The sequence below is a fragment of the Ascochyta rabiei genome, chromosome 14, assembly GCF_004011695.2.
Source record: "Ascochyta rabiei chromosome 14, complete sequence".
Taxonomy (NCBI): domain Eukaryota; kingdom Fungi; phylum Ascomycota; class Dothideomycetes; order Pleosporales; family Didymellaceae; genus Ascochyta; species Ascochyta rabiei.
In genome coordinates this window covers 960,826-973,136 of record NC_082418.1, presented here as the reverse complement: position 1 = coordinate 973,136, position 12,311 = coordinate 960,826, and the positions used below count along the sequence as shown (strand labels likewise).

At 55.0% G+C, this 12,311-nt stretch overlaps 4 protein-coding genes across 4 annotated transcripts, besides 3 other annotated features; 3 read left to right on the top strand and 1 right to left on the bottom strand.

Annotated features, from left to right (window-relative positions):
- Positions 1-129: 129 nt before the first annotated feature.
- EKO05_0008273 (uncharacterized protein) lies at positions 130-2,096 on the top strand (the record flags this gene model as incomplete). The annotated part of the gene is made up of 3 exons (XM_038941469.1): positions 130-165; positions 248-879; positions 926-2,096. 3 exons carry the CDS (start codon positions 130-132, stop codon positions 2,094-2,096), a joined length of 1,839 nt encoding a protein of 612 aa, XP_038796726.1.
- Positions 2,097-3,344: 1,248 nt separating this feature from the next.
- Positions 3,345-3,391: a tandem repeat.
- Positions 3,392-3,660: 269 nt separating this feature from the next.
- Positions 3,661-3,683: a tandem repeat.
- Positions 3,684-3,960: 277 nt separating this feature from the next.
- Positions 3,961-3,990: a tandem repeat.
- A 98-nt stretch (positions 3,991-4,088) lies between these two features.
- On the top strand, positions 4,089-6,978 carry EKO05_0008272 (Kinesin-like protein kip2; the record flags this gene model as incomplete). The annotated part of the gene is made up of 2 exons (XM_038941206.1): positions 4,089-4,932; positions 4,988-6,978. The coding sequence occupies 2 exons, from the start codon at positions 4,089-4,091 to the stop codon at positions 6,976-6,978; spliced, it is 2,835 nt and encodes a 944-aa protein (XP_038796725.1).
- A 1,977-nt stretch (positions 6,979-8,955) lies between these two features.
- Positions 8,956-10,844, top strand: EKO05_0008271 (uncharacterized protein; the record flags this gene model as incomplete). Its single annotated transcript, XM_038941478.1, has 2 exons — positions 8,956-9,818; positions 9,869-10,844. The coding sequence occupies 2 exons, from the start codon at positions 8,956-8,958 to the stop codon at positions 10,842-10,844; spliced, it is 1,839 nt and encodes a 612-aa protein (XP_038796724.1).
- A 132-nt stretch (positions 10,845-10,976) lies between these two features.
- EKO05_0008270 (UDP-glucuronate decarboxylase activity) lies at positions 10,977-12,105 on the bottom strand (the record flags this gene model as incomplete). Its single annotated transcript, XM_038941187.1, has 2 exons — positions 10,977-11,680; positions 11,832-12,105. The coding sequence occupies 2 exons, from the start codon at positions 12,103-12,105 to the stop codon at positions 10,977-10,979; spliced, it is 978 nt and encodes a 325-aa protein (XP_038796723.1).
- Between the last annotated feature and the right edge of the window lie 206 nt (positions 12,106-12,311).

Below are 12,311 nucleotides of genomic sequence, written 5' to 3'. Positions count from 1 at the left end.
GGTCGGTGATCTGACGTCTAGCGAGACTGGCGCCAGGGACCACGACTCGTTACTCGTCTTCTCATCCACTCTCTCATCCGCAACGTGTTCGTTGGTCGTCAATGAGCAGCGCTTCTGAGGCTCTTGACTATGGGCCGGCAAGCCTACCTGGCTAAGATTGCTTTCGTGCGTCAATCCGCTTCTCTGAGCGTTGCAACGCAAGAGCTTCGCCATGCTCCAGCCCCCACGTGACTAACAGGAACCGCAGGGGCGATCGGCCTTTGAGCCTGCTGAACAAGTCACAGAGTCAGAGGAGTACATACAGATTGGTGCCTCTCAGCCCGACGAGCCTCTGCCTCGGCGATATCGTGAAGCCACTGCCAACAACTACATTCAACTGTACGACGAGCGCGGCAATCCCATCAACCCGCGCTCTCATACATACGGCAAGAAACTCAGAGATGCTCAGAATGATGTGCTAGCTTCTGTGGGTGTGGTGGAGAGGCGAAGGTCTCCGTCCGAGGCGCTTCCTGGCTCCTACGGGGAGCGGCTCGAAGAGCTCGAGTCTGAAGAGACAGCGGGCAATACACTCGCACTAGCATCGACTGTCGTCGAAAATTTGTGTACCTGGTGGATCGGTACCATCAGAGATCGCATACTAACCTTCCGAATCCCAGTTGCGATTCCGTACGTTCAGATCGTGGCCTCCGAGCGCGCCGCTTCGGGTAACTCCATCGCGTACACTGGCTTCACTTCTCGATTGGTCTCCACAATTGGCATCCAAACTCTCGTCTACTGTGCATACGTCTACCAGCCCATCGAACGCTTGGTACAAGCCACGCGCGCGAGCGCTAAGACGCGTCGCTTCATACGACGTTCGAGGGGCGTGTTGACATTTGGGTCGGTACGTTTGAGTATTCAACCCGGCAGGACTGACTGGCAACAGGTTCCGCTTAGCCCTCGAAGTCGTTTTCTATCCTTTCTCTTACCACGCGAATTTGCAAAGGCTAGGACTGATTCCAGCACGACCCTTGCTGCCCTACTGGAAATCCTTCATCCCTCTTTCACCGTGGTCACCTCTCACGCCACTCTCAATCCACCACAATGTATCGGACTCCGCCATGGGTGCTGTGAGGACGATTTTGACATCTCCCATGGTACTGATCATTGCGGAGCACTTCTATGAGCGCTGGATATACTCTGCAATCTTCGAAGCTGTGGAAACTTTCATCATTCGACCCGACAATGCAGATATAGAGAGTCCAGACGCCATCAGTAAAGATCGTGCTACCTCTATACTGGGCTTGCATCGGAGATCGCAGCCTCTCATACGGAACACTGTTCACAAACTACTCATGTTGCTTGGCTGGAGCGAGACGGAAAGAAGACCGCTGCCAGAGTCTATACTGGGTGGTGTGCAGAACATAGAGACTGGTAGTGCGCAGATCACAAACCTAGTGCCTCTCCATGTTCCCATCTCCCATACGGACGGACCTGCAACCGACGGCGTCAACGAAAATGTCGCCACTGTAGCTGTTGAGGATGCACACGATCGGATACGTCCAGCTACGCCACCAACACCCACGGTCTCTGATCACGACGACAATGACCCAAGGATTAGGATTACTTCGCGCGAGGGAATCGTGGAGATGGAAGTACGACTACCGGCACGAATCATCTCTTCGCACAGCGAAGTCGTTGACGCCCAACCAACCTCTGCGAGACACAACCATGATGCGTCGCGGGCTAGACGTCGCCAGCCAGCATCTCGACCACACCATCGCGTTACCCAGCTTTCCACAGAACCTTCACAGATGATAGGCGCCATTGTCAAGGCGCAGCTTGTTGGACTTGCCGTTCTGCCGTTCAAGCTTGTTGTCCTTCGACTGGTAGCATCTCACTACCTCGCTAGTCAGACACACAATGGCATTGTACCACGATTTGTCGAACCGCTTTCCGCCACTAGCGACCTAAGCTTGCGAGCCATTGGTACCGGAGTATCGCGGTTAGCGCTCTGTGGAGCTCTCGAACTGGCGATCGACCTCAGTCTTTGGAGCGCGCAATACCTGGCTGTCACTACCGTTGGCAAGCGTCTTTTCGGATGGGGCCATCTCTAGCAGAATGCTATGGAGCCGAGACGTGTAAAGGACAAACTTTAGCATTGTGTGTTCCTGCATGGGTGGGACGTGCTCGCATAAATATGATGTGGGATACCGCCGCAGAGGTTCCCGGACGGCTCGTTGCGAGGTTTCACCAGCGCCCGAATAGACTCGACAAAGCAGCAAGCGTTGAGCGGAGAATTTCCGAGTCTATTGTTGTGGTCCTTGCCTGTGCACAAAACCGAATTCATTGTCTCTTGTCCAACGGAGCAGCGCCCGATGATCTTCGTGCTTCTCGGATGGCGCCGTGGATACCGAGAGCGAGCGCTGACACATGGGGAGGTGTTGGCATTATGCGCTGTTGACTACGACAGCTCGGCAGTTGCATGCTTGTAAAACTCCAGGACAGTGCAGAGATTGCTGCAACTATTGCTCACAATACAGATGTACATGTGTTGACGAACCTTTGTTCTGAGGGGTCCGACACGTAGTACGGAGCAGAGCAGTCCCATAGGCATGGACCACACTATACCACACTTTTGAGCACATGCAGAGAGTCTGTATACCAAAGAACGCGTATGAGGTACGATACATTCGAGTCATGTTGATTACGGCACCGTAGTCGTGTTCAACAGGTCTTAGTACAGGGACGCATCTGGAGACGGAAAGGAAGCGAGCTCGACTACTGTGTTTTCGAAGCTCGTCCTATGGCATCTGGCCATGGCACCAGCGTGTCGGAGCATGGGAGGGTACGGGGGCAACAACACGTGCAATAGCGTTGCATCCGCGGAGTGCAGGTGTTGATTGGCGGCAAAGCGAATGAGGACGCAGCTTCGAAATCCTTTTGTGATTCGGAGATTATCTCGAATCCAGGTGGCCAATCGAGCGTGACGGCATGAGGCGCTCTGCAGAAAGGGCTTCATATTTCCGGTGGCAGACGCGGCGCGGCAACGAATACGATTGTGCACACGTGCATTGGCTCTCCACACTTGGTTGAGCATCCAGCTCAACGGCGGTGACGAGAGTCACGAGGGTCAGACCGTACCCCTAACGAGCGTGAGCAAGGTCGTTCGTCAGGGTGGTGAACCGTGCAGCGACTGCGGTATAGTCGGCCTAAAGCAGCAGGGACGGATGCAGGGTGATGGGCGGGAAGCTGTGGCGAGATTCCGCTGTGCCGCATTGGGACGACCTAACCACCACGGCAACGATCTGATGAGAAGCACGCCGATGCGAACCCCTTTCTGTCTGCGCGCGCGAGGTCAGCCCTGCCTTCGCTCTTGCCTTTGCCTTTGTCTTTGCTTTTGCCGTTCCCTCCACGTTCATTACCAGGTCACCAGCTGGCCTCTACTCTCCTGCGTCTCCCCACCAAATCAGTTGGGACTGTCGATGCTTTGCGGGCGCATTGGGGCCTGTGCATGAACCGAGTATCCCCTGCACAGTGTACACGCTTGTTGGGCCGCCGACCACCCTCTGGCTACGCGCTCCTTTCTCCCCGCGGACTCTCCTTCTTTTGCTGCCACGACCCAGGAAAGACGTAGGACCCTCTGTCGCGCACAGCCCGCGGTTCCTTTATCGCCCACTCGCAGTAACAGCAGCAGCAGCAGCGCCTCGCTTGCACTGGCACAGCGCCTGCCAATGCCAATATAGCCAAGCCGCCGGTACCCTATCCCGCTTCAACCACCCGCTCGAGCTGCACCACGCGCTTGTCACCGTGTCGCTTGCTGCCGCACCACCTGTCCCAGGTGCTCCCCAGTGGGCGAGCTGCATCAGCGCTGCCCAGATTGCGCGCCCCGCAAACTGTAGGCGACAAGCAGAGTTTCGTCGACGACGCCTGCCCGTGACGTCTGTCATGCGTGCGACCTCGTGAAGGAAGCCTGACGAGAGAAAGGAAAACAAAAGAAGCGAAAGAGAACACGTCTGGGCCGTCTGCGCACTCGTGGGAGCAACGTCTGGACCAACCTGACAGCACACCAGCTGCCCTCCACCCACCCACTCACCCACTCTGCCAACATGTCCGGCAACACGCTTCCTCGTCGCTCCATCGCTCCTCCCACAGGGCCTCTGCCCTCGCTGCCAGTACCGAAACAACGCTCGTCAAACGTCAGCCCCGCAGCTCTCCGCACGCCCTCCAGCGGACTCCCCAGCGGACTCTCCAGCCCTTCGAATCGCGCCGTCTCGTACTCAACCTCGCCTTACCGTCCAGGCAACGCAAAACACATCACATCCCCATCAGTGCCCACCATAGCAGCCGAACATGCGCCAGGTGGTCCGCCTACTGGAAAGTCGCTGCGCAAGGTCGTTAGCATCGGTGCATTCCCGCAGCCGCCCAAACACGTAGGGAGAACGCCGAGCAGCCCACTGGCCTCCAGTGCTTCGATCAACGGCGACTCGGTAGACCAGCGGCTGTCGACAGGCTCCAAAGGCTCGATACCGTCAAGAAAAAGCAGTTTGAAGAAACCCAGAGCATCGAATATAGGTGGAGGTAGAGGCTTACTGCCAAAGTCACCGTTGTCGCCGCCAAGCTTCCTCAACGGTAATGGCAGTGCAGAGTCGGTCGCAATAGATACCAGTCATCTCAGCCTGACGTCTCCACCACAGAGTCGCAACACTTCGCCTCACGGATCGCGATCAACGAGCGCAACCACCATCGAAGACGGTGACGACGAAGCAAGAGGGAGGGGGAGTAGCAAGATAGACGGCGAGCCAACCAACAAAGGCAACGTTATTGTTAGTGTGCGAGTGCGGCCAGATGTAGGACCGAAAGACGGCCAGCAGGACCGAGATTGGGAGGTTAACGGCAAGCGTCATACCGTCTCGTACCACGGTCGTGACGGAGGTGGAGATTACATCTATGGTGAGCGCATACTATGAAGGTCGTATTGGTCCTCAGCCTACTGACCCCATCTCAGACAATGTCTTTGATACTCAAGACAACAACGCTCGCGTATATGATGCTACAGCAAAACGCCTCGTCAGGCGAGTCATGGAAGGTTACCACGGAACAGTATTCGCGTATGGTATGACCGGGACAGGAAAGACGTTCTCGATGCAAGGAACGGCAACAAATCCTGGTGTGATTCCACTAGCGATTACTGATATCTTCTCCTACATTCGGGAAACGCCACACCGAGAGTTTCTTCTGCGAGTCAGCTACCTCGAAATCTACAACGAGAAGATAAACGACCTACTGGCCGGACCCGTTATTGGCATGGGCGGCCAGCCTGGTCAACAGGACGAAATCAAGCTGCGCGAGGACAGCAAACGGGGAGTCTACGCGACGCCGCTAAAGGAAGAGATCGTGCAGAGTCCAACACAACTGCTGCGCGTCATCTCGCGTGGTGATCAGGCTCGAAGAGTCGCTGGCACACAATTCAATTCTCGAAGTTCCCGCAGTCACGCTGTCGTACAGATTGTTGTGGAGAGCAGAGAACGAGCACCCGGACCTGGTCTGAGCGGCGACAAACGATCAGCTATCGTGCCCGGTGGTGTTCGTGTATCAACACTCAGTTTAATTGACTTGGCTGGATCGGAAAAGGCAGCAGACAACAAGGAAAGACGGACCGAGGGATCTCACATCAACAAGAGCTTGCTCACACTAGGAGCTGTTGTCGGTGGATTGGCGGGCAACAAGACGGAAAAAGATGGGAAAAAGGACAACCACTTACCATACAGAGACAGCAAGCTTACACGTCTTTTGCAGGGCGCCCTGTCTGGTAATTCCTTGGTCAGCATTCTTTGCACAATCCAGATCGGTGCAAGTGGCAGCGTCGCAGCATCATCCAGCCATAACAATGAGACACTGAACACCTTGAAGTTCGCTTCTCGAGCCAAGAACAACATTGTCAGCCATGCAAAGAAAGCGGACGATTCGTTAGGCGCTGGCGGTGATGCCGGAAGCCGGGCTCTGTTGGACCGCTATCGCCTTGAAATCCAGGATCTCAAGAAACAACTAGAAGAGGGCAAGAACAGAGAGGCCAGAGATGAAGAGGAGGATGAGTTCAGGCGAGACAAAGAAGAAGAAAGAGCACGCGAACAGCAAGACAAGCAGCGACACGAAGAGCAGATGCTGGAAATGCAGCTTGCTCGCACTGCCCTCAAGGAGCGTATTGAGCATCTCAACCGATTGATCTTGAGCTCCAAGTCGCTTGGGGTGAACAACGGTCGAACATACTCGTCATTGAGCCTCCAGCGCACTTCTACCTTTAGTCACGTTAGTGACTTCCGACCCATGTCTGTACGATCTTCTGCAAGTCACGCCACCCTTGAAGTGCCGCGAGCTTCGGTTCAGTCATTCCCTTTGCCCATAGAAGGTTCGGAAGAAGACGATTCGGTTGGCGAGAACGGGGACGGTCTAGCGAGCCAAGGCGTCCAGATCCAGGCGCTACAAGCTGATCTTGCAGACAGAAATCGCTACATCGCCACCTTGGAGAAGCGACTACTGCAAGCACGGAGGTCAAGCCACTCTCGTGTATCCATGTCGATCAGCTCAAGACACGGAGGCAGCGAGGATGGCGGTCTGCTTGCAACTATTGCTGAACGCGATTCCGAGATACTGTCTCTGCGGGCACAACTTGAAGATAAGGAGCGGATGATAACCGCGCTGACAGCAGCGCGCAAGAGAAACGATACCGCACACGACGTCGGTAGTGACAGTTCACCAGGCAGCCGACGAACCTCTTCTTACCAACGAAGCGAGGGCAGCAGTATTAATGTACTAAACGCCAAAGGCCCAACGTCACCCACCAGCCCTCCTCCTCCCTGTTTCCCTCCTGTTCCTTCGAGCGCGGGCAAGAACATCGAGGAAATGACTCGCATGCTAGACGAGATGATCACAGGGAGAGTCGACAGGGCTGCAAGACGGACCAGCTTTATGTCTGGCACCGAGGCTCGACGGTCTTGAAGGCACGCAAGGGCGTTCAAGACACGAGACTGCGAACTGAGGATTGTGATTACGCGGATACGTCCTCTGAGGGACCCCGCACGAGCTGAGGAGAGACATGATGATCGTAACGGATTCCACGTAATGAAGATGAGACAGAGCCCTGCACCAGCATGGCGAAAGAGAAGGTATTGCACACTGATTCTTTTGGGGCACACCCTGGCGTTACCTGGGACATTGGAATGCTGGCGGGGAACCGGTACCCCGCATCGCAGGCGTTGTACACAAAGCGACGCATGGCCGCTTTTTTTATATTATCCTCGCATATTGCTCGGACGTGGACTGTACTATACTATACATTGGCGCTGAGAGGGCATTCTGCCTGTCGCGCCGAGGGAGGAAGATCTGATACCCCGTATGCTCGTCTACAAAAGGTCTTGATTAGGAGACCATAATAGCAAAACTCATACCTTTATATTCATCTTGAGCCCTGTTTTCCGGAGAGTGCTGAGTGACGTTTGTATCTGGTATGCGTCGTAGACAAACGTTCACCTCCGGTCCGCTACGTGCTGCCGCCCAGCAAGGCGATTCGCCCCCAGCTGATTGCTTCCTGCGCGCGCCGGTACAGATCTGTCTGGTATAGATTAAGGGTACGTGGGACTCGTAACACTTTCCCAGGGTCCTGGGAGTAACCGCTCAAGGCTCGTCTTCCTTGGTGGCGATCGTATCATTCCACGCAGAAGGACCGGCTCATTCCCAGATGCTTGTACGCCGCTCATACGACCTACTTCACATCCGTAAACGTTGAGAGCAAACTTTACGAAAGTAATCTCAGCACCAAGACAGCCTATGAGAGACTTTCAGATACTCGTGTAGTGATTTGCATGATGCGAGGGTGGATGTAGAGACCCAAAACACCTGCTCTTTCAGTTGTGATAGGCAAGCGTTCGACTAGCGCCATGAAGGCTGGCATCTGCATCGAGCGTCAAACGAACACGCTTCATTTGTTTCTCTCATCTTACCTAAGTCGTCGTTCAAACAGGCAGCCAAACAGGCCACCCATGGTACTCGCAGCCGTTGAAGCCGGTCGAGTCGGGTCGGCGCTACGCTTTGCTAAAGTGCTGCATGGGTGCCGCCAAGCGCTCCGTTGGTTCCACTTCGTCAACGTCACACAGACTGGAGTGTTTCAGGTTCTCACACACATTGTCCGTTTCGCACCCTTAGGCTCTCTGCGACAGAGCGATGCGTCGACAGGAGAACAGAAGGTAAGAGTGGCGGGCGGCATGAAAGCGTTTGGTGTCTGTGAGTTCGTTACTCGGAGATGTCGTGTTGAAGATGGACCGTGATGTGCAAGGAGCTTGTGCAGATTGGGCGAAACCCGTTGACAGGGCTCCATCATCGCACATGCTGGAGTGTTTCAGACTCTGACACGGACACCAACCATGCACCTGCAGATCGTCACAACCAGGCTGCCCCTCCAAACGGTGCTCGCTTGCTTCTCGCTTCATATTCGACCTTCCTGAACATGCGAGCTATGCAAGCCGTGTCCGCTGGCGCTAGGTCTATCATGGGGTTCTTCCCTTGATGGATGTGCCCTCAAATTACACCTACCAGAACAGGCCACGATCCCTCTCGCGGTGTCGAGCCTCGGGACACTCCTTGATGGAGATCCTGCTCATCTGTTCAATTTCGTGAAACTTCTCGCGCTCGGGATTCTACTTCTGAGGCATAGACTCTCTCCCCCTCTCTCCTTCATTGTCTCTCTTCAATGACTTCTACGCTTTCTTGAAGTCCAACCAAAGCTTGCTTTTTCTTTTCCTTGTTCAATTCTTACACTCCTTGACCAAAGGCATCTTGACGGTGCTTCGTCCCCTCTTTCCGTTACACAACTCCTGCAGGGACAGGTGACTATCTGCAGCATTCATCATCGCACTGCAGCAGCCCAGAGTGCCGAACCTGACATCAGCAATTTGAATATCCTGGATCCTGACCTTCGACATGCTGAACCAAGCAACCCAGAAGCTCTCCAAGATGCATGTTAGACGGAATCCCAATCTGTCTATCCAGTCCACGGCGGCATATAGCCAGCTTACCCCACCTATTCAGTCCGCGACTTCAGGTGCTTTTTTGTCTCCAACAGTAGCTTCCCGCCGCGGGTTACTTTCACGGTCACCACCCGCTTCGCCTAGCCTTCCGTCTCTGATCCCCCGTCATGGGAAGAAGCTACCACAAACAAGTCACACCCGGTTGATTAAGCGTGTTCTTATCGGAGCATTCGCAGTAATCCTCTTGCTGTGGCTGATTGTCCGCCAACTGCATGCCTCGGCCCAGTCTTCGAGCTATGATACAGATGGGGAGGAGTGGGAAATGGCAGGAGGAACACAGTTACCCCAGGAACCGTCTATAGTTGCCATGGCAGACAACGCGGGCAAGATGAGGTGGACCGTGTCGATTCCTTCGAACTTTGACTTCCCTCTGCGACCTGCTCAGTATCGCGACATATGCCACCAGGCTGAGGAGCTGTCCAAGGATATGCGTCAGGAGGCGCATACATCAGCTGGCTTTGCGAAGCGCATGCTCAACTACTATCAGAAAGATCAGTACTACATTGATGTACAGGAAGCGGAAGAGCAGGCACTGTTGCCGCCATCGAAGCCGAGCGGGAGGCCCAAGGGATTTGTAGAGGACGAGATGATTGCGGATGGACTATCGACTACTGGACTCAAGGTCTGTGAAAAGACCTTGACATATGTGTTGGAGACAGAAGACGCGGGCTTCGGAAACTCTCTGATGCGTTTGTGGATGTCGTATGGATTGGCGAAAGCTGAGAACCGAGCCTTCTTCATCGACGACAGCAGATGGTACGTCCACATATGAACTACCTGTGTTCATCGGGTCTAACCACTGACAGGCTCTACGGAAAATACTTGTCATACTTTATCAACCCTCCTACAGCAGGGTGTCTCCCGCCGCCCAAGTCGCATATGGTTCCTTGCCCGCATAACGCCCGACACATCGTAGTCTCTGGAGCGACAGTTCGTTCAACATTCGGCCATGCCTTTACTGAAGAGTGGGAGGACGCCACCAAGATGCGCGTCCAACGCCAGCACAAAATCTTCGGCCTGCTGCGCACAGGTTATGAGGCGCTCTTCAAACTCCGTACCGATGATGCGAAATACGTTCTTAACCGCGCCCTGGAACTGTACGGCGACATCAAGTCGGAGGGCGGCATTAGCATCGGTATGCACGTTCGCCACGGTGACAGGCACCCTCTGGAGTATCAGTACCAGAAAGACTACATCCCGCTGGACCGCTACACCGACACAGCACGCGAGATCTACATTGATCTGGTCGAGAGCGCAGGCAAGAAGTCCAAGAAGCGCAGCCTAGATGCAGGCAACACACTCCTCACACGTCATACCACGTCAAAAATGGTCCTTGCCTCGGACGACCCGCTCGTCTACGAGTCGTCAGAAGTAGGCCCCAACTCGATCCGCGCCCAAGACCGCATCGTGCTTGCCACCAAAGCCGCGCTCGAGGCCGCCCAAGGCAAGAAGAACCCGTGGATCGACGAGATCACGGGCTGGGAAGGCGGCTTCTACCGCGACGTCTTCTTCAGCTTGGGCCAGCCTGTGGGCAACGCAAACGACATGCAGAAGCTCGACAACGACAACGTGCCCGAGCAGGCGATGAAGCTCAGGGAACTCGTGGGTCGGGCGTATCTGCTTGACCTGGCGGTGCTGGGCAAGGCCGATACCATGGTGTGCACCGTCAGCAGTATCGGATGCCGGCTACTCGCTGTCATGATGGGATGGGACAAGGCGATCCAGCAAGGCAACTGGCGAAACGTGGATGGGGAGTTTGACTGGAGAGGCCAGGACTGGTAGATGTTTTTGTTTTGGCGCATTCGCTACCATTTTTCTTTTCCCTCTCTACTGTTGCTTGAAGAATGACAAGATACCCCGTTCGCCCCAAAATCGAACCCTGATTTCGTACTATACAAAGCACTGTACAAACAATCACCGCTCATCCCTAATCCCCTGCGCCACCCACTTTGTCCTCTCGGCGCGCCAGGGAAATTCTTCTTTGAACCCCAACAGCTCCTTAGCCTTCCTGTTGCTAATCGGCGCCTTCTTCCCACTCAGCGCCTCTTCGTCCAGAATCTCCGACTCTGGACAAAAGTGCCGCAGCCAGTCAATCGTATGCGCGTCACCATCGGGCAGCGTGTTCTCATCATTCACGGCATTGAAGACCTCGAAGCCCAGCCCGTCCGTCTCAATGCAGCACTGCACCAGATTGCCCAGATCCCGCGCATCGACATAGCTCCAGGCGTGCACCTTCCAGTCGCGCGGGCGGTCGAGATACGCCGTCATGGTCCTCTGATGGCAGCCCGGCGTCACCACAGCGCCGAACCGCAGACAGTACATGTCGACGGGCCGGGCCATTGCGCGGAAGCGCTTCTCGAACGAGGCAGCCACGCGCTCCATGCACACCTTGGACGTGGCGTAGACGTCCATGGGCTCCGTGGGCGTGGCCTCGGTGATGGGGAAGTGCGGGAACGAAACATTGCCCTCGGCGTATGTCACGCCGTACACGGTGATGCTGGAGGCGAGGATGATCTTCTTGATGCCCAGTTTGCACGCGGCTTCTATTATCGCGTACGAGCTGAGCATGTTGACGCGGAAGGTCTCGTTATCTGGGATGCGGTTGGGTTGTGGGATGCCTGAGTGCGTTTGTTAGCCGTGTGATGATCAATCAGATGGAAACAAACAATCCAGTCTCAAGTCTTTCTATAGTGTGGAGTTCACTTTATATGTTTGTATTCTCCTTTTGAACTTCTTTCGCGTATATCACTGCGATATCGGAATACGCACCAGCGAGATGTATCACGACGTCCGGCGCGCGCATTTCCTCGAGAAAAGGCTCGCTGATTTGGAAGTGGCAGCTCAAGGCATTGAATGCTTGCGCGCCATCTGTGAGATCGGCTTTCAGCGTGTGTACTTTTGGGTTGTCCAACGGTGTTTGGTCGACATTGAGTATCTCATGGCCGTACGAGAGCAGCTTCTCGATCACACACCGCCCTACTACGCCTGAGCCGCCGGTGATCACTATGCGCTTTTTGGAACTGGACGGGGTTTTGTTCGACATAGTTACGGCAGGGGAAACATGAACCGGTACCAGGATCTTTCAACAGGGCTTTCTCCATCTTGAAGTCTTTATACGAGGGTGGTAACTGCGGAGCTTCCCCGCATCGTGGCTTGGAGTGGTCGCGCCGGCTCTAGCGCGATTGGCCGTTCTGGCAAGGTCGGCCTGCCGCCGAAGTGGTGGACACTGCAGACGGGAGCGTGTGGCTT